Below are 26708 nucleotides of genomic sequence, written 5' to 3'. Positions count from 1 at the left end.
TCATGAGTGAGGGAAGGACAGAAGGTGAGCTTGACAGATCACCGCTTCTGCAGTGATGCAGTCTGTTGTAAGAAGCTGATTCATTATAATCTATACTACATTCAACCGTGTTCTGCTCAGGGCGAGTGTATCACTTACACTTGGATGCAGTAGATGGCAGAGTTTGTCTGTGTCTGACCCCGTTCAGTCCCTGTAAATACAGGTAACGTCGCCTTACGGTCTGTCAGGTATGTTCCACTTCAAATCTGGGAATTTATAGTTTTCTATGTTTGTGTGAAAGGATTTAAAAGAAAAATTGGAGGAAGATTGGGATGTGCACCAAAAATTAAAAGTACTGTATGCATTTTGGTGTATGAGAGGTGAATCTATGATTTGTTCTGTGATTCCTTTTTGTAGATCTAACTTGGTCAAAGGGGACAGACAGACTCGCTGGATGTGTCTGTTGAGTGTTGTGGTTGTGTGTGGTTTGGTTAGAGAAAATAACTTTACTCTATCATCCGTGGGAATGATCTTCATTGTCTTGTGATTGATTATCTAGTTTTAACTATGGCATCAACTGCAGAATTTTTTGAATTTCCATCTTCATGAATAAACGGTCTTGAATTAGCGCAGTTTATAATTTTATGGCTTTTTATCAGTATGAAAACACTTGAGGGCAGGGAACAAGCTGCTCTGCCACGTTGCACTCATTTTCTTCCTCTTTCTTTATTATTATAATTATTTGTTATTCTGAGAATTGTGTTAGCAGACATTATTTAAAGAATGTGGTGGAAAAGCCGCAGGTCCTACAAACAGATTGTACGAATTATGCTCGGCAGAGAATGCCATGTAAAAATAGACTTTGAGATTTATTAATTCATCTTCACATTGTAAGGCAACACATTGCCTCTTTTTGTAAGGCAGTACAGGTTTACAAGGCACAATTTATTCCATCAGTTAAACCACAACAATACTAAACAAAAAATATAATATATATTTGTTAAAAACAGATACAGCATATTATTGGGAAACTTCCACAGTGTGCCTGTGACTATTACTTTTTAAGTGGCACCACAGACTTCGACCGATGTACCAAGATTCCTCCGTTTAAGTTCAAACATGTCAAAGTGTACTACTGTAAATAAACATTTTCCAGTAAATAAAAACAAACCACATATATTTTAGTCCTGTCACAGAATATTTAAAAACCCGACTCCTTCAGAGAATTCTTTTGCTCAGATAATGTGAAATTTTCAGTTTCTTCTCAAAGTCGAAACCATTTTTATCTCCAATGACCACAAAATAAAATACTGTGCAACACTAAAGACATGACATGTGAGGCCCGTTGTAACATTCATAAAATACTGACCTGATCACCATGTCTAATGTAAGCTTTACTGCACACTGAGGCCTCGCTAAAGGCAGTGATATTACCCAATAATAATAATAATAATATATACACACAACTATGTATTTTTCTGCATTGATTTTACAGAACAACAGCACATTACAATAGTTTGCTGTTGATAGTTTAGCCTGGGCTTCACTCAGCTGGGACTGCAGCTGCATGCGTGAACAAATAGATCCCTGAAGAAAAAGAATTACCTTCTACACAAGAGCTACGTAATTGTTTCATTCGGGTTTACAGCTTCAACGCTGCTTCAACTTATTCTGCTTTAACAGAAAGAAAGTGAAAGGCTGAGGGTTGTTAGATGGCCTCTTGCTTTGTAATAGTGGGTTGAGGGATGGAGGTGGGATGCTTAGGCACTGTAGCTATGACCCCCTGAGCCATTTTGTAATGTTCCGAGCTGGAGGCAGTGGGTGGAGATGGGATCGGGGTTTCAGGAGTGGCTGAAAAGTAGAGTAGGAGCAAGTCAGCGGTGGAAACTGCAGCATAAGCAGGTGTTTATTTACGTGTGTCTTGAGGCCACACAATTTTCAGATGAGGAATAAGCACTTTTGCGAAATTTCTCAGAGCATTAAACACGTTAAGAAAGAATAACAGAAGTTCTCTTTGACCAAATAAGCCAGATTAGTTCCCGTGAAGAATTTAAAGCCTGTTTGTACTTCCAGCTACCTGAGAAGGCGGCACACGAAGCCGGGTGAGAGGGAACATGACATTAAAGGATCAGTGAGTTCGGTTCACTCACGTTAATGCTTTTAATTCTACCCAACCCAGTTCCTCTTCTGTAAGTGTCAATCAAAGAGAACCCAGCCCAAATCTTCTCTACACATTCTGGACTGATGTGTTTGGTTCTTACAGATTTGACCGTTGTGGATCGGCGTCGGCATGTTGCTGGCCACGATGACGTTGCCGCTCAAGTGCTCCTGAACCAGGTGAGGGTGTAGAGTGTGAGGTGCATGCGGAGCCTCATTGGCAGAACCTGGAGAATAAAACACACCAACAGAAACAATGAGAATTCTGCTGTCCTCTTTATTAGTCTGACACTATTCATAGATTCGAGTGTGATGTTGCGTTCCACCTCCAAGAAGCATTTCTTGCAGCAGGTTGTCAATCTTAGCCATTCCGAAGAGTTTGACGAACTGGATCTGTTCGATCATCTGCCAGGTGATGCTCTGTAGCGTCGGCAGCAGCAGGAGAAGCTCTCCGAAGCGGCCCCGGGAGTCGTACTGCCTGTCGTTGATGTAGTCCTCCAGGCTGACCTGGACCTGGTATCGCATCCGTTTGATCTTTCCAGGGTCACTCAGACCTTTAGCATCTGCAGGCAAATAAAAGCAGGGCTGTTTGCAGAGCGTGGCACGCGTGTTATTGATCTCTGACTTTTAGTTACAATTATATAGAAAAAGCTGATCAGCTTTCAAACATCTTGCTGATAATCAGCAGCTAATCCAAAGGATCAGTCGCTGCTCGTACCTGGATCAAAGAAAACTATCGCTTTCAAGCAGGCATATTCATTGTCGTCTATCTGCAGCTCCTGGAAGGGGAGCACCAGCTCATCCAGGATTCTCACTGCTACCCTGCCCACCTCCAACTCTGGGCAGTTTCTGGGAATGATGTAGTCGTTTCCTACAGGAGAATCACGTATAGAACGACCAGAGTTAGAATCTCAATAGGGATGAGATCAGTGTGGTGAAAAGAAAAAGTCTGTCTTGTGTTGGTTGTACCTAATAAGAGGATGTCTTTGTACAGCATGGACCTCTTTGCAGCACCAAGTAAGAGGTGTTCTCCAGCGTGAGCTCGCAGCAACGCCACCTAAAATAGAGAGAATGAATTGACTAATTTTTATTGATAATATTTACTGTGCTCCGACAAATCTCTTCTAATCTGCTTGTAGGGTTTTTAAAAAAAATAAATTATTTCACATTTAGATTAAAACTTGCTGAAAAACTTTATCAATCAATCAAGAAATAGTCCATAAATTGAGACGCAAGAGTCATATTTATGGTTCTGATCTCTGGATCTACAGCAACAGAGTCTATTCTTGAAGAGGAGGACCTGTAGTTTGGCACTGCAGAATACGCTGAGTGTTGGATGGTGAAGGCATGCACGGTCCTGACAGCGTTCTAGTTAGCAAAGTGCTAATAAATTACATCCTATTTGAATGGTTAGGCGCAGTTTAACACCGTGGAAAGAGAGGGAGAAATTAACCCTGTTGGAAGACACTGGCCTCCATGTTGAGGTAACATCAGCAAATCAGTTACAGAGGCCTGGTGATCACACTGTTAATGATTCTGCAATTTATTTTGTGGGGGGACATAACTTTAAAACCAGGTTTTTGTATTCTAACTCGGGATTTAACTACATTAACCCAACTTTGTTGAAGAGCTTGAGGTTTTAAAAGCACATTGATCAAATGCAATTGATTTGAATCCTTTTTTTGATCAAGAATGAGGACATAATCTCTACTTTTGTTGCTCTCTCTACATCAGACACCAAACAGGATAAAGCTATACATTTGTCTGTTATCCTGTGTGCCCCATGCAGACCCTGCTGTGGTTCTGAGGGGCCTGGTTGATGAGTGACCAGAGTGTCTATATAAACTACGTCTGTGCACGAGTCTTACCTGGTCATCCAGGGGCAGGTCACAGAAGGCAGGGATGTACTTGGCCCACTCCACCAAGACCAGCAGCTGCTGCTTCATGGACTCACACACGTCTGTAATGGCGGCGATCTTCTTGGTTCTGATGTCGCCGCTCAGGATAGGAGCGGGGGACGCGATCTAAATGAGCACAACACAGACATGACATCACTGGATGTCTGGGGTCTGTCTTACATGTGATTTCACCCCAAAAGTGATTTCACGGGGCCTTACCTGTCTCGATAGCACGTCTGCCTGGATGAGTGCATTGATGGATGGTAAACTGCTATCCTCGTAGCTGGATCTCCTCGTGCTGATTCTGTCTCGCTCATTCTGCACAGCTAAAAGCAAACACAGAGCGATAAAACCATCACTCCTGCAGCTGGAAGCAGGGTTCTAACGAAAACCCCTGAGAACAATGAGAAGAACTGCTGCACAAAGAATGCACAGTCATTTAAAAGAAAAATGTGTCCATCCGGGCTGCCTTGTTTATCAGTATATGGCTATTATTGCTTGGAAATGTTTGCTCAGCATAAGCTGGTTAGAGAATCCAGCGCTTCTCAGAGTGAACATTAACAAGGTGCTGCTCTCGCCGGTGTTGCAACACTCAGACAAGTCACGTCAATCGACTGAGGAGACAGCTCTGCTCTGATTAGCTGATTTAATGGGAATTTGTGATTTCATGAGCGTCTGCCGTTTCCTCAACAACATGCAGACGAGTCAGACTGAAGACAAAAACACTCTTACCTTCTTTCTTCATGCCAGCTCTGAAGCATTTCTTCAGCCTGCAGTATCTGCATTGATTTCGCTTGTCTTTGTCTACAATGCATTGTCTGTTGAACCTGGAAAACACGTGGAAGAAGCGTGTTTGTGCTGCCACAGTGGATAAAGACACTTGAATGATTGGATCAATTACTCTGCGTGGACTGGTAGATTAGTCACTGCCAGAAAAGTTTTTTAAAAAGGCTCATTTTTGCTGTTGTTGTCTTCCAATGTGGGAGATTTTGATGCTTTAAATAGAGACAAAAAGAGCATCTTTGTCTTCTGGATTTGAAGATGCCAACTTGACTTGTTCATGATAATGTAGACAATTGATACTGAAATCAATCACTTGCACCTCTGCCACTAGTTTATGTCGTGGGACTCATTGCTGCCCCAGGTGTCTGTCTTAGAGTACTGCAGTACCCAGCTGCAGATCTACTCTCACCTGCATGAGTACATGTGGTTTTTGCGGACGCTGCGTCGGAAGAAGCCCTTGCAGCCATCGCAGCTGGACGCTCCGTAGTGTTTCCCGGTGGCTCTGTCTCCACAGATGGCACACAGGCTGCCCGCCCCCAGGTGACCGGCGGCGTTCATGTTGGCGCTTTCAGCCGGTGAGGAGTCTGACATTGGGGAGAGAAAGGGTTTTTATAAAAAACTTCTGCCAACATCAGGAAGTTCTAGCTCTAATTCAGAGGCTGTAAAACAGGGTGTGAACGACGGCCGGAGAGAATCCAGCCAGAGCCTGATATGTCTTCAGAACCTTCCAGGATTACGTGCCTGAATGGCTCACACAGAGTCATAGAAAGGTAATCACTGGAGATGATTTTTAGTCCCACACAGTCACCAGAGTCCCCAATCAATCACAAGGCGCCTCATGACACATGCTTACTGCAGTAACATGTAAGTGATGGAGGAGCTGACTCATGTTGCGTGTTAACCTTTCATTTATAGCCTCACGTCATGGGAGACTGCATATAGAAAGAAGTTGGTGTCATTGTGAGCTCTTCCCAAATCACTGAAACCTGCTTCACACTCCGTGGGAATGGAGTGATTGTAAGAGGAGACGGACGACGGTGATACTGGAACTACTGCTTCATCCAGGATGAATATCAATCCGCCGCAATCACACCCTCACCACATCAGCCCGCAATCTGACCCAGGTTCAAATGGCTTTGACCAAGCAAACAGAGTCTCGTTAATCAAGATCTCTTAATGTTTTATCCACAGAGGTGAAATCCCACTGTACAGGATTGCCCCTCTACCAGCAAATGGACAAATGACCCTCTTTTATCGCCCCATGTCCTCTCCTGACCAAAGTTTTAAATCAGTAAAAGTCTCAAAGTTCAACATCAGAGCTGCATATAAGTGACTCACCTGCGCCCAGCGGGAGCATTTGCATGTTTTCAAACTCCAGCGTGGTGTAAGCCGGGTCCAGAGCCTCGCTGTAGTCTGCCATGTCCATGTCTGCCAGCGCTCTGGACAAACAAACTCAACTACCTGACAGTGGGGCAGAAAGTCTTGTCCAAGAAGCTAATGGGACCCCCTCCTCCTCCTCCTGCACTTCTTACACCCCCCACACACACCTCCACCAACCCCCCTCCCTCCCTGGCTCCGCCCCAGTAACAAGGTATCTCCCTGGCCTGGCCCCGGCGTCGTGGGATGAAGATCTGCTGGTGTCAGAGAGGAAACCAGTGACTGACAGCGGAGCTTCTCCTCCTTCCCTCCAGTCGCTCACCACAGGAGAGGTGGAGAGTCGCTCTGGTTGATGGTTAACCAGAATCTCTGTGGTGAATCACAGGCTTGTTTTTTTTTTTGTAAGAAGAGATAGCACAACTTTGATAGCTGCCATCTCCTTGCAGCACTTTGTCAGTAATCGATTAACAATTCTTCCATGACAACTACATCAGGTCAATTCACAACTGTTCACCACTGAAACCATGCTGCTTTCACATGCACATCTATCTATCTATCTATCTATCTATCTATCTATCTATCTATCTATCTATCTATCTATCTATCTATCTATCTATCTATCTATCTATCTATCTATCTATCTATCTATCTATCTATCTATCTATCTACTGTATCCATCCATCCATCCATCCATCCATCCATCCATCCATCCATCCATCCATCCATCCATTTCATCTTGGTTGCTGCTGACCTTTCAGAGATCAGCCAATGAGATACCAGCTGTGTGACATCATCAGAAGCAACATAAACCATTATGGGATGTAGAGAGTGATAGAAGTATTCAGATCCTCAATGTTTCACTCAACTCCCCCTGACAGAAAAGTGATGCCAGTAACGTTCCTGGCTAAGACCGATGCCACAGGTATGGCCTTCGTTGGCCACAGTGCGTTACCTTAGCAACAGTAAATTCCGTCATATTATCATCAAAAGTTCTGATTCTAAAATGTGTGTGATCTTATTATCATACAGTCTGTAGAGGCTAAATGTGATAAGAAATCGTAGTATTAATGGACGTACTTCATTAGAGCGTGTTATACACTCATCAAGTCATCACGTGTTCATTTTATGTCACGTAAGGACAAAACTGCGTGTTCCTTCACTTGTAAAAACTGGACATTATTTTTGCCCCTTGTTTTGAGAAGATCTATCCGGCTGTTTTTAAAATCGTATTTCGCTCTTGCACAACGTGAATGCCTCCGACACATCGCACAGCAAACAGTAGTGTTGTATTTGAAGAGAAAGTGCTAGTACATAGCAGCAGGTCAACGATCCCGAGTTCAACCGACCTCAGAAGCCGTAAACCCTGTGCGGGTGAACTTGTTAACCGCATACTCAAATTATAGTGGGCGCTCATAAAATTATTTTCTTTTTGTAGGCAAACATCATAACATTCCCCTCTCCCCAGCTCCTGTGCGCAAACCCGGGGTGATGGCTTCACTGATTAATGGGTGTGAACCCTTTTATGGTAATCCAATCAGGAATGCAAGCTGATTAATCCTCATTAATCAAGCATTCAAGTCTTCTGTTGATTAAGAGTGAATTCATTTGAAAAGGATTGATTTGTTTGGGTGTTACTGGATGTCAATGAAACTACGCCTCCCGGTTTAAAAAAATGATTAGCATCGTTTCGCAGCGGCTAACGGAGCCGCGTTGGAGCGCGTTGCTCCACTTCTGTGTCCAGAGGTCATCCATTACAACATCTCTTTCACGTTCGATCTGTCTCACTCTTCTGCAATGCCCGTATTTGTTCAAGAAGTGCGCTGATTATTTCAAAGCAGGGAGTTGAAAGGGGGGCCAGGGGGGGAATCAGTGTGGAGCTATGAATGAGTCACCTACAGCAAATCTTATCTCCTCTGTCATTAAAGTGCTTTTATCACTGCTCCCATCTTAAATTTCTGTGAACTCCTCAAGGAACAGTCGTATAGCAGGCTGTAAAGAATAATCTGCACTGTTACAGCTTTCTTAATCATGAACGGACAAACTGTTGTGTTAGATATGTAAGAGACGACTTTTTCCATAGCTTTTCAAATCTGAATGCGGGGGGCATGATCCTACCTTCAATAGAATAAAGTAGTAGAAACTCTCCATCATAGAGCTAGAGGCTAAATGTCTTCTATGTACTGTACTTATATAAAAGGACAAAGTAAATTCACAATTTCTGAGAGTTAGATGAGTCAGTGCATACTGCGGTCGCATCCTTACGCTGGCATTTTTTAGCTGGACTTCTGTTTGAGTTAAATGTGAGAGAAAGGTTTTTAAGTTGTGATCTTTAAAGGTTGAAATCGGCTGATTTTGGCCAGACTACAAGTGTCACCCTGTTTCCTCTCTTTGTGCTATGCTAAGCTAAATGTCATAGCTTCACAGTACAGTCACTCAAATCTTAAGAGTGCTGTCATTCATGTATTTTATGTACAGATTTAATCATTCATTATTTTATTGTCTTCCTCGTTTATTTCTAATGCTTGTGTTTGACAATGGCTTCCAAGGCAATTCTTAGCGCCATTAGCAAGTTGTAACGCCTTTCAGTCCATCAGTGTGGTCCCAGATTTCCCAGATGAAGGTCATCCATGTTCACTTGTTCATTTGTGTGAAAGAAATCTAAAAAGGTTTCGTCTGATTGACCCACCAGATACTGTCGGGGTCTGTTTGTTTTGTTAATGATGAGCAATGTCATTAAAGCATGTTAGCATGCTGACATTAGCATTTATGTGCACAGCCTCACTGAACTGCCGGTGTGACCGCAGACATTATGGGCATTATGGGTAATTATTACCATGATCTCACTGCAGGCTGACTTACAGATGATAAAGAATACTAAATAAGATGATAAATTAACATTTGACCGTTTGAACCAATCACCTGCCAACACCTTTATACAACACCTTTTACATTTATTTTCCTCCACACCTATAGGCTATATCAACAGACAGGGGTTTAATTGATAAAAACCCAAATCATTTAACTTTTTCCTGGAGTTTTGTATTTGTTGTAATGTTTATCTTCAAGTGTTTGACGCTATCACTTATTTTGCATCATAAAAAGAAATACACACGTCCTTTAAAACATTTTGTCCAGCATTCAATAAATTTTAGCGATTTTATTTTATGACATCTTCAGTTTCCATTTTATTTTAGTTGTTAATAACTTTAGAGGTTTTGGATATTTTTCATTGCCGAGAGCTCAAATTACTCGTAAACGTTTTTGTGTGTCTGTGTGCGGAGTGAAAATCTGGAACAAACTGGACTTACTACACAAGAAATGCCAAAGTACTCATCAATTCAAACTGTTATATAAACATCGTGTCTGGACAAAATATAGAGATAAGGGTCTTTAACTCAAACTGCTGTTGTTCTGTTACGTAGTGTTAACATGGGCTCAATGTTTCCTTACCATTGTTGGTATTTTGTTAATTACTGTTCTTGGTATTTTGTCCATTACCATCGTTGGTATATTATGCCTTCCTTACATTGTTGTATAAATTGCTGTTACAATGTAATAATTATTGTTTCCTATGGCGATGCCACCATGGTGCAATTATTGTAAAATTGTCCTTGAACGATGTAGCAGTGAAACTCAATGTGTTAATCACTGAATGAGGACCTGGGGTGGGATTAAATATGTTTTCTTCTTCCCACTCCTTTTCAGGCAGAATTGTATTATTGAGTTATGTGCTTTGCTTATTTAATAATTTTGTTTTTGGTTTTTTTCCTTGCCTTGCCTGAAGTAAATGGATAAATAAAAAATTTAAAAAATCTACATTCATTGTCCTGTCTGATGCTGGATTCAAAATATGCTTCTTTTTTGTTCCCTTTTATTTGCATTTGTGCCATTTGTTTTGGTGGAAATCTGTGGACTGAATTTAAGGGAAGATAATCTTTCCTCTTCTGCGTGTGTGACGTTTATGAGCTCAAAATGAATGAATGGAAAACAAGTCATTGAACGGCTTTTCTAATGGCTGTAGCTGCTCGACATGTGCATTGAAAGCCTGTTGAGAGGCTGCCATGTTGAAATGAGATGGACCAGAGAGCGCTGTCTTATAATCAGTCACCCAAACTCCTGCCCCGGGGCTAAAAGTCAAAGGATCGCTGAGACCTGATGTAATACTTGTGTGATTCTCCCCTTTGAAACTTCAAACTCCAGTTTGTGAACAAAGTCCTGTCTATCTTCTGAATAGGAATCTCCGACCACTGACCAAACTCCATTTGCAACCACTGCCTATTTGTACCTTCTCCTCAATGACTACATTTCATTTCCCCAAGTCCGATCCTGACGGCAGGCGTCTGGGATCCAACGTAATAAAATAAAAATTCATGAAGTGGCTGCTGGGAGGACAGGACTATACCGGGAAGAGTTAATGGGATGTGGAATACACTCTGTCCGAGGACTTACTGTGTTTCTGTCCGGAAGGGCTACGCCGCGGGGGATATGTGTTTGTAAAGCACATCCAGGAGTGTTGACGTTGATAAGAGTAAAGCAGAAGGAGGCAATGTGCTGGCTGCAGCAGAAAGAGGCTGCTGCTCTGCTCTCCTACAGTAGATGAAGGAGATAGGTGAGTAAGTGTCATGGCAAAGACCTTGTCAACAGATAACTATCTGCAAATAAGAGCTTATGCAAGGCCCATGTGTCCGACGGTGCCTCTGGGGTTCTGTCAGTATTCTATTGCCTGTGAAGTCACAGGTTTTTCATCAATTATATTTCTTTACAAATGATGATTTGCCACTCGTGTTTGGTTACATCTGATGAATTCTGTCCTTTGTCCTGCTTTTATAGAGAAAACAACTTAAATTCAGCCTTGCTAAATCAATTTGAACCTCAAAAGCCGTTAATTAAAGCCAATTGTTGCCCCGCCGTGGTGTTTGGTTCAAAGATTGTAGGGTTTTGTGCTGAAATGACCGATGCAAGATAAAATGAGGCTCCCAAACAGAGGCCCTTCAATGCTAAAGAGAGGAAACTTTAGAGTCTGTCATTTTCAGTCAGATGTTAAAACACGCAGCATAAATATGATTAAAATAAATAGAAAATGCAGAGCAGTCGAAGTCAGACCGGGCTGTTGTAACAAGAACCTCGTCCTTCAGTATCTTATAAAAGTGTACGTCAAGAAATAAATAACGGGGTTATACAGCTTTTACAGCGTTGTTTTGCAGGGCTTGACTTTATGAAACTTTATAGATCTCTCTATGGTGTCTTATCTCCTCACGACGTTTCCAGCTGAAGGGAATATTTTCCGGCATTTCAAATCTTTAATCTGTGAAAACATTTCTTCATCTTGTCACACAGTCCAGACTGGAAACCTGAGGTAGCCTCTCTGCACCAAATAAGTAAACAATTGCATCAATAAACATGGAGACCATGCAAGACGTAAATCAATCACAGTTTTTGTGATAAGGCTTTGTAATCATTAACTGTGTTTTGCTGACAATTCATTTTGACTGCTGGCCTGATCACCTCTGTCAGCAGCTCTGCTCCGAGATTCTTTATCTCTCTGGTTCTCTATAGGTCCTCCAGTCACCAGCAATCGATAGACATTTAACCTCCAAAGCTCCAATAACAAGGCACTAAATATTTGGTGCTTGACATGATCCTCGAAGACAGAGCACCAAACCCAAGAGTAAAATCTTATCAATTTACCTGTTTAATAACTAAACACAAAAGTATTGCAGTTTATGTGACACACAGCTTCACCAGGAGCGCCATTTAAATGTTGCCCTTTGCCGTCTTTGCGTCGCTCTGAGGTCGCTGCTCTTTTCCTGATCTGCTTCTATTTGAACAAACCCTCAGATCAAATTTTCTTTCTCTGTCTCATCCAAAGGAAGAGAAACATTTCTCCTCTTTAAAGCAGCACCATCAGAGCTGAGGAGGCCTCACAAGACGGGGGTAATATTCCTCCATGTAGGTCTTGAGCAAGCAACGTCCTGTTAAAACATTCTCTATTAAGAGTTAAAGTCCGACCTTTAATGTTTTAGTTCTGGTAAAGGTACAAAACGAAAAAGCTGATGTGAGTTTGCTCTGCGAGGTAGTGGGAATATTCCAATATGTATAGTAATCTATTACAAGTAAACTATTCATTACAAGTGACACTTCAGGAAAAGACGAGCAAATGAAAAATTATTGAGTATTTTCAAAACATTCCAAGATATATTTTGTTGTTTTTTTTATTTTGAACTAATAATACTTTTCTACATGTTTCAGAGAGTTAAGACCACATTATTATTATTATTTAAATTGAAATAAATACTTAATATGCTTTTCACAGGTTTTGTTTGCTTAAACATATGACGACTAACAATTTGATTGAAGTATTTCGATGGCAATTAAAAATAAAAGTACTGTCAGTTAATTGCACGTTTTTAGCGTAGAGGGTCGATTTTCTTGTTTTTAAGGAAGTGCATATAAATGATCTAACTTGAGTGTAACTACAGAATGCAGAAAAGCATCCATGTATAATACTCCTAACATAAATTAATGAATTATATGCATATAATAAATTAATAAAAGCATAATTATTTTATTATAATACATTTAATGTACAATACTCATATTGAGTCAATACAATAAAAAATATTTAAGGACATTAAGGATAAATTTGCTTGTAACAGAGATAATTCAGTGAGATGTGCATGATGTAGTTTTAAGTAGTTTTGAAGTATCTTAAATGTGTGGTAGTTGAGTTCTTAGAGTTCTTCGTTACCTCTGAACGTTGTCAGAGGTTCGCTGCCGCCCCCTTGTGGACACTCGAAGTGTCACAGCAGGCGTTTCATCCACAAACTGTTGCATCACTGAATTATGTCTGTGTAGGTTCTCAATCATCCGGGTCATGGTTATTACTTTCTTAACGTCCAATGGATCGACTCAACAGCTTTTGGATCACTGAATTAATGTTAAACTATTCCATCGTAGCTTCTCTTGTCAAGTTATGTAATTTACCAGATTTAAGAGATGTTAGATTAATAAAGTATCTATCTATCCTCCTAAAGCTGAAACAAACTGGACATCCATAGTTTTCCTCTCCTTGAACAAAGTTAGACAGATTTGAACATAAACCCTGAAACGTGTCGTTCTGTCTGTTTGCCACTCTGCAGCTTTAACTTCCACGGGTTTAACGCTCAAACAGCAGTTTGTTGTTCGCCTCACATTCAGGAAAAATCTACACTCGTTCCAAATCTCGAAGTTCTCTCCTTGGTCTTTACCTGAGACTGTGAGGCGCAGCGTCCCATCTGGGCCATACATCCCTCTGAAGGCTGAGCCCTGACGGTGAGCCGGCCAGCTGAGCGAAGTCCCATGAGCCTCGCTGGCTCTCTCAGGCCCGGCCAGGCTGAGAGGAGAAGCAGGCCCACTGTTACCGGATGGTGGAGTTTGCCAGGGCCACCGGACTGCCTGTTAGGGCCCACAGCCCCGAGGGATAATCCCCTAATGCCTGTCACAATGAGATTTGATTGGAGACTTGAACACTGGGATTAATAGTGTCAAGTGAACCAGTGGGTAAAACCCTCCACACAGACCAACACACAGTCCTTTTTGTTAAATAGAACTTGTGCCCCCAAAATCCTCAAGGATCTATTACAATAAATGAAAGAAAAACCCAAATGGATCCACCTTTAATCAGGATTTAATCCAAAATTCAAGGGTTCCATTTTTGTTACATTTTTCTAAATTTAGTAAATAGTTTTTGTAAAATGGGACAAAAAAAATCAAACTAGTGCTGCACAAACACATCCTCATGAGGGGGGAGGTCGTAGAAACGACTGCTGTGGTTTAACCTCACTAGAGTACTTTAAAAAAAAAGCCTACTAAATGAAAAGAGGTTAAATTTGATATTTCTGAATTTAGAGATTTGTTGTAGTTTATTTTAATCAACTATTTGTTTGCTGCATCATCAAATGTCTGATTGATGAAATGACTTAGTCTTTGTTATATTCTACACACACAGGTGTAGCACATGACTATGAATGTACGGTGATGATGATGATATCATGCCCCAGCATGATTTAGGTCTGTTTTAACCGCCGTCTCCGTCTCCATCATTGAAGGTGTGGATCAGACAGCCAGGCTGATCTCTCTGCGACCTCCGTCCAGCAAACAGATGCCTGCCGACTTGCCGTTAAACGGCTGTTTTCCTGTTGACATTCACCAGGCCACTAGGCCAACAGCAGTTTGTCTAAGTTGTGACCGTTGAGCAATTAATGCCATGTGTGTGACACACACTCTTGTCTGTTTAGGAGCTGACATAGAAGTGAAGAGGAAAGTTTATCAGCTCAGTTTAAGAGGAACAAAAAGGTTGTTTTGGTACCAGACAAGTTAACGTCAGCGCTGCAGAGTGGCCTGTTTAGACAAAGAAGCATAGTATAACCCCATCTAGGCCAAAAAGAAGCTTAGTGGAGGGAGCTGGCAAAGAATGTATTCAAAACATAAACGTCCTGGTTTTGGAAGACTTGTCCTGTAGAGGGAGAACAAATCCTGTCAGGAAATGTTGCTGCTGTGCTCTTAAAGAGACATTAATTGAACACGTGGCTGATAGATGATCCATACAGCGATTGGTTGCTTTGTAAGGACTTGGAAACATTCAGATTGTTGGCAGTACTCCACAGACTATTAAAGACAAACCAAATAAACCGTATGTGTGGCTGTAAATCATCCTGTTTCAAAAAGCGTACAGCGTGGCTTTAATTCACACAATCAGGAGTCAATAGGACGTTTGATTAGGGACTATTTTTAGATGTGGATTAATACACATTTAGTGCTCTGGCATTGACAGCAGGACGACAGTAAATGGTGGACGGAGCCAAAATAAACTGGTGTCATTGTTCATCATTATAAAAGAACATGTCGCCCAGAGCAGCGGTGTAGTCCACCGATCAGGCTAGATTAGAATATTAATGAGGAAGAACATAAAACACAGCAGCGGTCTGTCAGTAGAAGATGGTTAGTTTAATTCCTTACGGACGAAAAAAGCAAATGCTCAACAGTTAAAAAACAAGACAAAACATAATGTGAAATGCTGCCGTGTTTAGGATGAATATATCTCTTTATTTTTTATTTTTTATTTTTCGATTAACTTAGTTTTTTAAGATGCAGGTGTTTTTAATTTGTTAATAAAAAAAAAGGATGGTTTGAAAATGGAAATAAAAGTATGAATGTAATTTCCTGCAAAAATCTAACAATTTTTTTTTCATATTTTCTACAAATGTGTGATTTCCAAATGCAAACAAATCATCACTGAAAACCGGTGAGCAATAAAATAATAAATGTTCCTGATACGCCGTGTTTCAGACAGATAGATGGATAGATATATACTTTATTAATCCCGGAGGAAATTCAGAAAAATAACAGAAGACATTCGACAGAGCAGACGAAAAATCTGTGGCCAGATCACGCATGCGCAGTAGAAAAAAAATTAAATTTTCCTGATATGTCATGTTTCAAGAACAAATTCTGACGCTACAAGAAAATGTCTCTAAAAGACGAGAAAATATTTTTTTTTATATTTATATTTTATATTTCTGCTGCTGTGGTTAGGGTTATGGTTACAGGGTTTTCACCGTAACAGCAGGCGGCGCTATTGTTCGGTTTTACATGGTTCATCCTCTGTCAGGCAAAATATGATCAATGAAGAATGATAAATACAGCTATCAATCACATTTAAACTCAGACAGAGTTAACAGTATTTTAAGGGATGGTTCCCAAACTGAACCCAGAGTCTGTAGTTTGAACTATAAATGCGTAGATTGTAATTGAAACTAATCTCAGATTACACCAAATGAGTGGATTGACTTACTTCCTGTTGGTTTAGGCTTGCTTCACCACACTTTAAAACAAGTTCCCATCTTTTTCCGCTATTATGGAAAATGCTAGATCAAAGTTCAGCGGTGAAGATGACTGCATTCAACTATTACATCGGCTGTTCCTTTAATTCTTTGAGTCCATGAACACGTTGTGATAGAGATGCGTTGATTCAGTGAAGGCGCTGAAGCTGTTTGAAGCCTTAACTTCCTCACTGACAAAGGCTTTATTTAGCCTCAGGCTTCCAGAAAACAGCTGTTTAAGATCAGACCGCCTATTTAACCACAACAACCCATGTCTCATCCTTTTTGTCTCAAACTATGGGCATCTCTGCAGTCACAGTGTTTGTGTTCGTACTATCACATCCTGCAGCATCTAAGGTCCACAGAGTTTCTTTCTGTGTCCTGCTGTCAGCACAGAGACGAAAGAAACCGGCGTGAGCTGCAGAAAGCTGCCCTGTATGGCTTTATATGTGTAGCGTCTGGTTCCATTAGATTTTGGTGCTGACCTGTTTCATCATCTGGATAAAAAGGTTCTTTTCCATTACAGGGTTGGACCTGTGTGGGGATATGACTGGACCGATCTCCAAACGTCGCTAGGTGGCTAGGTGCTGAATAGAAACCATCATGGAGTGTGATGCTGCTTTTCCTGAATAAATATTAACAACGCTGATGCAGTTCCAAACTCTTGAGGTCAGGTTTTCATCCTCATGTAGTCACATGATGGGTGATATACCAGGTCTGATAATGTAATACATGATCTGTTGCAGTAGAAAATTCCACATTCAAATATTCTCACATGATCGATTTAATAACCAGTAATAAGAAATATAACCTGACTCCACCCACCCAAATACATTCTCCATCTGAATCAACCCGTAACCCGGTCTAAGCCTCTCAAGCACCGACACACCGGATCCATCCTCCCCCAACCGGGCCCAGCACCCACGGCCTTTACCACAGCCTCCCCTCCACGACACACCTCCTGCATCACAGCCGTGTGAACGAGGCAGATGCAAATGGCCGAGAGATTTCCACCGAATCCTCCGCACAATCCATAGAAAAGGAGGAAGAAAACAAGCAGGTGCAACACACACACACACACACGCACGCATGCACGCACACACACACACACACACACACACACACACACACACACACACACACACACACACACACACACACACACACACAGTTTTTCTTTGCGAAATAAAACAAACGCCTACTCACCGAATGGTAGATCCATACTCGAACTGACTTGTGTGTTTACATTGACCATGTCGTCCTCGGCTTCCTGTCCAGCATGGGGTTTAAATCCACTTTTCCTGTCTCACCATGAGGCATAAAATGTGGAAGTTTGTCGCGGGGCGCTTCGGTGTGAAAAGGGTGTTGTTGGTGCAAGGTAAGGCCGTGTTGCCGCTGTTATCTTATTGATTTTCCTAATCTGGGCAAATGTGGGTGGGGAGGTTAAACAGTAACCAGGCTGTATGGACACCAATCTATATAGCAGCTGTAACTACGGCAACATGATGATAGAAACTCAAATAGACATAAAGTTATCATGTGCTTTTCTCCCTTTCTCATCACTAAACAGCTCCAGACGCAGATCAGGAGTGAAGAAGAACATCGAATAAGAGCTGAGTTTATACAGGAAGGAGAGAGAGAAAGCTGAAGGGTGGGGAGTGACATGAAATATAGAGAGGAGTGGAGAATGTACTGAGGGTGGCAGCGAACACACCGTGTGTTATGACATCATCAGCTTTGTGTTTTCTATGTGCAACAACTGGCTTAACACTGAATCACCAGTTGATGGCAAGATTTATAACATTTTTATTTCCAACATCTGCCTCACATCTTAAAGATGTTGTAAACCCAGCAGCCTGGCCTGATAGAAAATATCATTTACACGCACTATTATAATACTCAGGTGAGTTTACATGCTAGAATAATGATGATGCCTTGGAACTGTCCCGTCACAGTTAAAACAGCAGGAATTACCTGGAAAATCACGGTGTGCTGATGATACTTTATTAAAATTTGCGCATCTGAAATTGCAGTTAGCTTAGCATAGCAACTGGAAATAGAGGAAGGTCCCAAAACGTTGCTCATTTGTTTTATCTTCTCAAAAATCAGAGAAGTAATAACAGTTGTTGACGAAATTCCTTTTTTTTTCTGAAGACATTTAAAAAAGATCCTAATTATTAATTCAAATATCAAAGATGTGTGTGTGTGTGTGTGTGTGTGTGTGTGTGTGTGCGCGCGCGCGTGTGTGTGTGTGTGCGTGTGTGAGTGTGTTATCATACATTTATTGGATTGCATGGCTGATTCTCTTGTATTTTAGGCCATAAACGCGGCATTATTCTCTGGTTTTATGGCAGGGAAAGTCTCTGAGGGCTGGATGGAAGGATGTAATGAGGTGAAATACAGGACAGAGAATCTCCTGCAGAAGCAGTGAATAAACAATGGTAACGGGCAACGGGGAGTGTCCAGATTCATCAGTTATTTATAACCTAACAAATGGTCATACAACTGTAAACACACTGCGTTTGACTTTATTACTGGGATTATTCGACAGCTTTCAAACGATGAAGAAGGAAGAAATTCAGTCAAGTCATTCACAACATGAATAATCAGTCAGAGGTGTCAGAACGAGAAACCTGCTTCAATTCTGGTCAACTCTTCTAAAAATCTATCATGAGATTCAGTGGTAAACTGAAAAAGAGATATTCTACCACATAAATTAAAATTACACCAGTATTGTTTTTTTATGTGTGTGTGTGTGTGTGTGTGTGTGTGTGTGTGTGTGTGTGTGTGTGTGTGTGTGTGACATGGATGATAAGACTGTAGTGAATATTTCTTTTTCAAATCAGTTTTGAAACTCTACTCATTCTTCTTGTTCTCCTGGTTAGAAAAGTTATCACTTTGACGTCCCTGTGCTAAATATGATGCTTGAGCCAGAAGCTGGTTAGCCGGGATTCTTAACAGACTTGATTCAAAACCAGGCTTTCCAGTTTTTCTGATGTTTAAGTGTTTTTTTGCAAACATGCTCCTCTTACTTTCCTGAGTTGTTGCAGGCTGGCAGTCGCCTCCCACTGGGTGTTCCCCAACAAAGACATGTCGGAGCACTTCTTCACAGGAAACACAAACCTTTTGCTGCTCGCCCACAACATCTGAGAGGAAACACCAAAAGAATTCTGACTCATCAATCAATGAACTCCATAATTAGATACATTGTTGTTAGTTAAGTACAGATATAGATAACGTGAAAATACATTTTATTCATCCATTTTTAACACCAAGACACACACACACACACACGTACTGTACATCCTAAAGTGTCGTTTTTTTAATTACTTCAAATATATGTAATTACATTAATTTTCTCTCTCGTGCTTCTTTTTAAGTAAATGATATGGTTTAAAGACATTTTAAGCAGTGCCTTAAAAGATTTTATCCTTGCATTTGTTACACTCAGGAAACAGGGGGATTAAAATCACCACATGAGTGATGTCGTGCTTCTTCAACCAGAGGTGCATTTTATTTGATTTTCATCGTTCCCACCCACACCATACTGGCAAACTTCTTCTTCTTTCCTTTTTAAAAAAATACAAAACACAGCAAATCTTTCCCGTCTGGTCAGACCAAACCAATCATTTTCCACATTTTTTAAGGATCCAGACATTCTTGATCTGAACAGAAATCATTTCATGCTAACTGGTTTTCCAATTGCAACAAAAAAAAAATCCTGAAATGAATAAATAATCATTATAACATTGTATTGTTTTCTGTAACAAGTAAAAACAATGACATAAATAACATTTTTTTACAACTGTGACTAACCCAGAACCAATGAAATTAATAACCATTTCTATGACATTTGTCCTTTTCAACATAAAGAGTTTGATCGTTGCTTTTTTCCACAGTAACAGCAAACTCCTAACCATGTTGTAATGTTTCCGATAACATCTCTAACAGCGTTTGGCTTCTTATCTATTACCCCCTATTACCCACTATTAACCACTATTACCCACTAATACACACTATTGCACATTTGCCTCTATGAATGCATTTGAAATATTCTACATTAAACTAATGTAAAATCAAACTATGAGTCTGGTCTCCTTGCCTCCTCACCATGAACTCCACCAAGAATCAGCTGCAGTATGGAGACCAGAGGACTAGGTGGTGCCCAATCCAGCAGGGCTTTGAGTAGCTCAAGGGGCCTCTCAGCTCCAACCTAGGAGGTGGTTAGGGCCCCTATGGAGCCAAATGGAACAGCAGCAGCGGTTACACCTCCTGGCCATTCATATCTTTATATTCACAAAGGCTTAAATAGCTCTATAATGGCTCTGTAACAATGTAACAATGGCTCTGTCACTATGAAAGCATACAAATACACTTAGTCATGGTAACAACAATTGTGAGCAGCACTGTGCTTTAAATTAGCTATAATATAGAGATATACTATCATACCTTTCCCTATAATGAAGTCTCTGACTTTGTAGCTGAATCTCACCTACTTTAAAATATTTTATACAGTCTTGAAAGTTGTATTGTCTGTACATTCAAAGAAATATCAGTTATCCCAGCAGAATGTTTTATGAATTGTCTAGAACTGTTGTTATATTTACGACACAGACGCCTTTTCAATTTTCATTTTCTTTTGGAAAACGTGATCTTGAGAATTTCCTGAGCGACATAATCTGTGTAACTGCAGTACCATACTCCCTACACTAAGTGGCAGTAAGGAGGCGGAACCTGAAAAAGGACACGAAGAAGAAAAGAACCACTTGTGCAGAGATCTGTTGGTTTAGCCTTAGTGACGTCACCAGTGAGCGGCCGGTCGTGACAACATGGCAGCGGTGGATGTCATTGTAGACAACTTGGTGACACTGAGGAGGGCACCAGCCGCCCGTCACTACCTCCACTGGATTCTTTTACTGATCACAATCGTGGGGTCAGTTGTGAAAGAGCTGGATGTCGTCCCACAGACATGTTTCAGCAACAGCAAAACTTTCCTGAATGTGTAAGCAATGCTAACATGTTTGCTAGCCGGCGCCAGCATAGCGAAGTTAGCTTCAAGCGCGTATTCGTCAATGATAGCTAATTTATTTTCAACAACATTAACGGAGTCTTTGCGTTTATTCCGTCCGTGTTTTTGTTCGTTCTGTTGCTTTTATTCACCACATATATTATGACATCTCTTACCGTCATTTTCGTGTCTGAAGCTCTTGATCGTTCAGCGCTCCCTTGTGGCTGCGTCGATGCCAACGTCAGAGACGATTGTGAAGGAACCTGCTGGTGACGTAACACCAGTATTTGTTGAGAAATTCAGCGTTGTGTTGTGAGATTAGCAAAGCTGAATTAATGTAGGTTAAAAAATAAATTTATCACATCACAGACATGTGATGGAGGCAAAACAGAGGGTGTGGGAGGAATTCGAGGCCATGGAGAAGGACTATCGGACGCCACCAAAGTTGTTCTGGTGCTGTCAGGAGGGGGAAACGGAGGACCATCCAAGCTGTTTACGGCAAGGATGGGACACTGTTGACCTCCACTGAGGAGGTTGTTGGTCGGTGGCAGGAACACTTTGAGGAACTCCTGAATCCAACTACCCCAACTGACCCGTCCTCTGTTGCAAAGGCAGAGCTGGAGGATGGTGGGGGATTCGAGTCAATCTCTCGGGGCGAAGTCACCGAGGTAGTTAAAACAACTTCACGGTGGAAAAACCCCGGGTGTTGATGAGATTCGCCCGGAAATGCTGAAGGCTCTGGGTGTTGAGGGGCTGTCATGGATGACCTGCCTCTTTAACATTACGTGGAAGTCTGGGACAGTGCTGAAAGGGTGGCAGACTGGGGTGGTGGTTCCTCTTTTTAAAAAGGGGGACCAGAGGGTGTGTGCCAACTACAGGGGCATCAAACTCCTCAGCCTCCGTGGGAAAGTTTACTCCAAGGTGCTGGAAAGGAGGGTCCGACCGGTTGTCGAACCTCAGATTGAGGAGGAACAATGTGGGTTCCGTCCTGGTCGTGGAACAACGGACCAGCTCTTTACTCGTGCAAGGATCCTAGAGGGGGCTTGGGAGTATGCCCATACAGTCTACATGTGTTTTGTAGACTTGGAGAAGGCGTACGATCGGGTCCTCATGGATACACTGTGGGAGGTACTGCGGGAGTATGGGGTGAGGGGGCCTCTCCTCAGGGCCATCCAACCCCTGTACGCCCAAAGTGAGAGCTGCATTCGGGTTCTCGGCAGTAAGTCGGACTTGTTCCGAGTAGCTGTTGGCCTTCACTAGGGCTGCGTTTTATCACCAATTCTGTTCGTGATTTTCATGGACAGGATATCGAGGTGTAGTCACAGTGAGGAGGGGTTACAGTTTGGTGGCCTGAGGATTGCATCGCTGTTTTTTGTAGATGATGTGGTCCTGTTCGAGTCATCAGCCTGTGACCTGCAGCACTCACCTGCAGCCGAGTGTGAAGCGGCGGGGATGAGGATTAGCACCTCCAAATCTGAGGCCATGGTCCTCAGCAGGAAACCGGTGGACTGCCTTTTCCGAGTGGGGAATGAGGTCCTTCCACAAGTGAAGGAGTTTAAGTATCTTGGGGTCCTGTTCACGAGTGAGGGAACAATGGAGCGTGAGACTGGACGGACAATTGGGGCAGCAGGAATGGTATTGTTGTCACAAAGAGGGAGCTAAGCTGAGAGGCAAAGCTCTCCATCTGCCGTTCAATCTTCGTTCCTACCCTCACCTATGGTCATGGGCGATGGGTCATGACCGAAAGGACGAGATCGCGGATACAAGCGGCTGAAATGGGCTTTCTCAGGCGGATAGCTGGTGTCTCCCTTAGAGATAAGGTGAGAAACACTGCTGTTTGCGAGGGGCTCAGAGTAGAGCCGCTGCTCTTTTGCATGGAAAGGAGTCTGTTGAGATGGACTGGGCATCTGGTGCGGATGCCTCCGGGGTGCCTCCCTAGGGAGGTGTTTCTGGCACGTCCAGCTGGGAGGAGACCTCGGGGCAGACCCAGGACCAGGTGGAGGGATTATATCTCAACACTGGCCTGGGAACGCCTTGGGATCCCCCAGTCAGAGCTGGTGGATGTGGCTGGGGAAAGGGAAGTTTGGGGCTCCCTGTTGAAGCTTCTGCCCCCGCGACCCGACTACGGATAAGCGGTGGAAGATGGATGGATGGATGGATGGATGGATGGATGGATGGACATCAAAGACATTGGAAGAGTTGAAACTGGGCCAGGGAGGGGGTGTTTTACATTATTTAAAGACAAAAGAATGATTCATCAAGAAAATGATCAGCTGATTTGCTCCTGAAAATAATTTTAGCAACATAGATGTCAACTTGTTGACATGTAATGCTCAGAAAACTGTCTCAGCTAGCTGTACTATTGTGTTTCTCTTGCAGGTATTTTGTGAAATTGGCCTGGGGGTGGACTCTGTTGTTGCTGACGCCGTTTCTCCTCCTTTCCAACTCCTCCTTCGGCAGAAGTGTGTCCTTCCTCATCCAGCGGATGCTGTCTCTGGTGGTGGCCACGGCGATCTGGTACGCCTGCACCTCGACTTTCTTCTACATCGAGGGCGTGACCGGCTTGTGTTTTGAATCTCGCACCATGGGTGCCATCAACGAGGAGTTTACGTCCATAAAGGACTGCAAGCAGGCCGGGTTCCACTGGCACGGCTACGACATATCAGGACACTCCTTCATCCTGGCCTATGCCTCTCTGTTTATCATGGAGGAAACGGAACCTATGGCCTCCCTGAAGACTGTTTATCTCTCTGCGCTGCCCAGAATGATCCTCAAGCTGCTGTATGTTGCTCTGCATCTGATGCTGGTCATTTGGGTGTGGATGTTTATTTGCACGTCTGTGTACTTCCACGACCCTTCTCATAAACTGGTAGGGACCGTTTGTGGCCTGTTAGGATGGTTTCTGACTTATCGAGTTTGGTATCTAAAACCTTTGTCACCAGGACTCCCTCCTCAGCACCACCTAAAAGCACAGGAAGAATAAACTACTGTCCAGCCTCGTGGCCAGTGTGGCAATGCTACAAACAACACACTAGAGTTGATGTCTGTTTCCAGGTTCAACATGTCCATGCTATCATAAGCTATTTTAAGTTATTCCCTGCTCACAGAAAGGTCATTTTCTGTGGGACAACAGGTTTGCAGTTCTCCCATAATGTTTGGCAGCTGCTGTTCCCAAAATGACTCATGGTAATTTGAGATAAAAGCAAGACGCTCCTCTGCAAGCCTGGCTTCTGTCTCTCACCTTCAGCCTTCATGTTTCCCATGCTACATCATCATCTCCCCATTTCTCTTAGCTCTTCTATTCGGTTCAGATGTCAGTGGGAAAACTCTAGAATGTTTACAACGCCAGTTGAACGGTACAGAGGAAGTCTGTGTTTCCTTCACCAGACACATTTTGTGCATTAAAGCTGATGTCTAATGAAATGTAGATGCATGTCAGCCAGGTGAGCACTGATTACCACTATAAAATTGTTTTAAAGATCAATACAGTACTGAATGTACTTCTGCAGCTGTAGCACAACACGAATGATCTGCTGACGTCTGTGAGAATGTCTTCATGAAAATATTGTGCCTGTTTTAAGAAGTTGTTTTAAGAAAAAATATATTTATTTTCTATCCGCGTAGAGAACTAGCAGGTTCCAAAGACATGGTTGGAATACCATAAAGTGATGTCTGCCTCATCCAATAATTGTTATTGTTGGGAACAAATAAAATAATATTTTGGAAGCTTAACCAATATGTGTTTAAGATGCAGTGAAAAGACTCCAGTGGGTTTGGGTGAAATAAAAAAAGCAGAATTTCCATTTTCAGTATTTATTTATCATTGATGGCAACTGAACAAATTAAGGCTTATGACCAAACATTGTAATAAAAAGCACCATAAATAAATGCATATATAGAAATATAAAAAATAAAAAGTAAAAAAATAAGAAATACTATAGTGAAACATAATGGCCACAAGTCACTCAGGGAATTCCAAACCACTCGAGTGATTCCAGTCAGAAGCGGTCATAATGAACCAAGCCCACAATGATTGGCTGCTATTGTCATCTGCTGTGAATAAACAAAATATCAGAGCATTGAAAAGTCAACATAAATAATGAGTCTTATAATCAAACCTTAGGAGAAAATTGTACACTGGAGTCCTGTCACCGCTGCCCATGCAGGTCCACTATGACAACAAATGACCTCTGTTCAATGACTGTCTTCAGTGTCTAAATCCTCTGTCCATGCAGAGGACTTAGGTCAAGCTCTCCATATCTTTTATAACAACATGAACTGCATCCTTTATGCTTCTAGGTTCTGAATGAGAACGAGATCTAGGGTCAGATGTGACATGCTGCCATTAAAGGAGCATCGATCGCTGTCTTTGGTTCGTCACAATCTGCCGAAGCTGCAGCATGATGCTAAACATCACAGACGTGTCTGCAGCAGGAAATCAGGACACATGGATCACGATGCTATTTAAAGGTTCTACGGTCTTGTTAGTACAAGAAGTCGTAAAGAAAGCGCTGTCCCAAAATGAATATAACCAGCAGAGTAGGTTCTGGATCACAATTATGAAGATGAAAGAAGGGTGAACAGTTTGTAGAGAGAAAAGTAAATTCCATTAACAACAAGAAAACCCCCTCATTATTCTCCTTAAACCTTTCAACAGAGTCCTCTACGTCTCTTGTTACTGAACTCATTAAAATCAGAAATAATGGGACGTAAAAATAAATAGAACTGTAGAAACAATTGCATCTGTCAGGAGGAGTTGGCGACAACTGAGCCGCGGTAAAATCTTTTTCTCCCACTCAGTATTGCTGAGGGACCATCAGTGCAGGTCAAAGGTTATGAACATTTAGAAATCTGTGGATCTAACGTTCAGTAGCGATCATAAATTCTGCCTGTGGGCAACAACATCGGCTTTCACCTGTCACAAAATTCCTACACAACAAGAAAGTACCCATGCAATGAAATGTGCATCCTAAAACTAAAACACGATTGTGCCATAGATGCAGAATTTACCATTTTCCTACCGGTTTTGTGACACCGTTACAATGGACCAGAGTGTTGTTTGATTCTAAATAAACTACCTCTGAGGACGGTTTCTCTGTGTGTTTTGTCTGAAGGCTTCAAAGGAAGAAGATGTCATGTTCTGTTGAATACGATGCTAGAGTGTTAGCTTAGCATAAATACAAGGAGATTTGTTGTGAAATATCTAACAGTTTTCTGCAACTATATATAATGTACTATGGGGGCATTCGGAATGCTTCCTTATGTGCAACATCAACAGTCATGAAGCATTATAAAGTGGAATAGCACGCAGTAGAGAGTATATTTCCACTAAGGCTAAGCAATCCTTCAATCAGCTGTAGCGACGGCCTTGCTGCAGTGGATTGTTGTGTGAAAAGGTAGTCATAATGCATTATAAGACACTGGATCCTATGGCCGCAGATGTTTTATGACTGTTGGTGTAGTCATGAAGCATATCGAATAGGTGAGACTATGAAAGCCACCATAATACAGTACGGTTTTTAAGAAATATTAAAACACTCTAATCCTTCTTTGTTTCTCCCCTTAATTTCTATGAAATGAAGTAAAATGGAAAAAAAAATGAAAAAGCGTTTGCTTTTTCATTCCAATATATTATTCTGAAAAATA

The 26708-nt window shown here is 41.9% G+C and overlaps 2 protein-coding genes across 5 annotated transcripts; one reads left to right on the top strand and one right to left on the bottom strand.

Annotated features, from left to right (window-relative positions):
- Positions 1-829: 829 nt before the first annotated feature.
- Positions 830-20124, bottom strand: hnf4a (hepatocyte nuclear factor 4, alpha). 3 transcript variants are annotated; one of them, XM_068331374.1, is made up of 10 exons: positions 17261-20124; positions 5227-5401; positions 4767-4861; positions 4254-4360; positions 4005-4160; positions 3106-3193; positions 2855-3007; positions 2463-2699; positions 2241-2363; positions 830-1830 (listed from the first exon to the last, which is right to left on the bottom strand). In XM_068331374.1, exons 1-10 carry the CDS (start codon positions 17307-17309, stop codon positions 1688-1690), a joined length of 1326 nt encoding a protein of 441 aa, XP_068187475.1. In that variant the 5' UTR covers positions 17310-20124; the 3' UTR covers positions 830-1687. The 3 variants fall into 3 exon arrangements, with proteins under 3 accessions (XP_068187475.1, XP_068187485.1, XP_068187467.1); XM_068331384.1 differs by lacking the exon at positions 17261-20124 and adding an exon at positions 13442-13719; XM_068331366.1 differs by lacking the exon at positions 17261-20124 and adding an exon at positions 6156-6362.
- Positions 20125-20867: 743 nt separating this feature from the next.
- Positions 20868-26579, top strand: fitm2 (fat storage inducing transmembrane protein 2). 2 transcript variants are annotated; one of them, XM_068332350.1, is made up of 2 exons: positions 20868-21056; positions 23442-26576. In XM_068332350.1, exons 1-2 carry the CDS (start codon positions 20884-20886, stop codon positions 24043-24045), a joined length of 777 nt encoding a protein of 258 aa, XP_068188451.1. In that variant the 5' UTR covers positions 20868-20883; the 3' UTR covers positions 24046-26576. The 2 variants fall into 2 exon arrangements, with proteins under 2 accessions (XP_068188451.1, XP_068188459.1); XM_068332358.1 differs by having other exon boundaries at positions 20872-20987; positions 23442-26579.
- Positions 26580-26708: the final 129 nt, after the last annotated feature.

Source organism: Antennarius striatus, chromosome 2 (assembly GCF_040054535.1).
Source record: "Antennarius striatus isolate MH-2024 chromosome 2, ASM4005453v1, whole genome shotgun sequence".
Classification (NCBI taxonomy): Eukaryota; Metazoa; Chordata; class Actinopteri; order Lophiiformes; family Antennariidae; genus Antennarius; species Antennarius striatus.
This window is presented reverse-complemented; position numbering and strand designations above follow the sequence as displayed.

What these genes read in the sequence shown, in the direction of transcription:
- fitm2 (XM_068332350.1), top strand. Translation starts at nt 20,884, where the DNA reads ATGGCAGCGGTGGATGTCATTGTAGACAACTTGGTGACACTGAGGAGG. An exon ending in AGCAAAACTTTCCTGAATGT is followed by an intron (nt 21,057 to 23,441) that starts GTAAGCAATGCT and finishes TTTCTCTTGCAG; the next exon opens with GTATTTTGTGAAATTGGCCT.
- hnf4a (XM_068331366.1), bottom strand. Translation starts at nt 6,243, where the DNA reads ATGGACATGGCAGACTACAGCGAGGCTCTGGACCCGGCTTACACCACG. An exon ending in CAGACGTGCTATCGAGACAG is followed by an intron (nt 4,161 to 4,253) that starts GTAAGGCCCCGT and finishes GTGCTCATTTAG; the next exon opens with ATCGCGTCCCCCGCTCCTAT. An exon ending in GATCCACAACGGTCAAATCT is followed by an intron (nt 1,831 to 2,240) that starts GTAAGAACCAAA and finishes TCTACTTTTCAG; the next exon opens with CCACTCCTGAAACCCCGATC.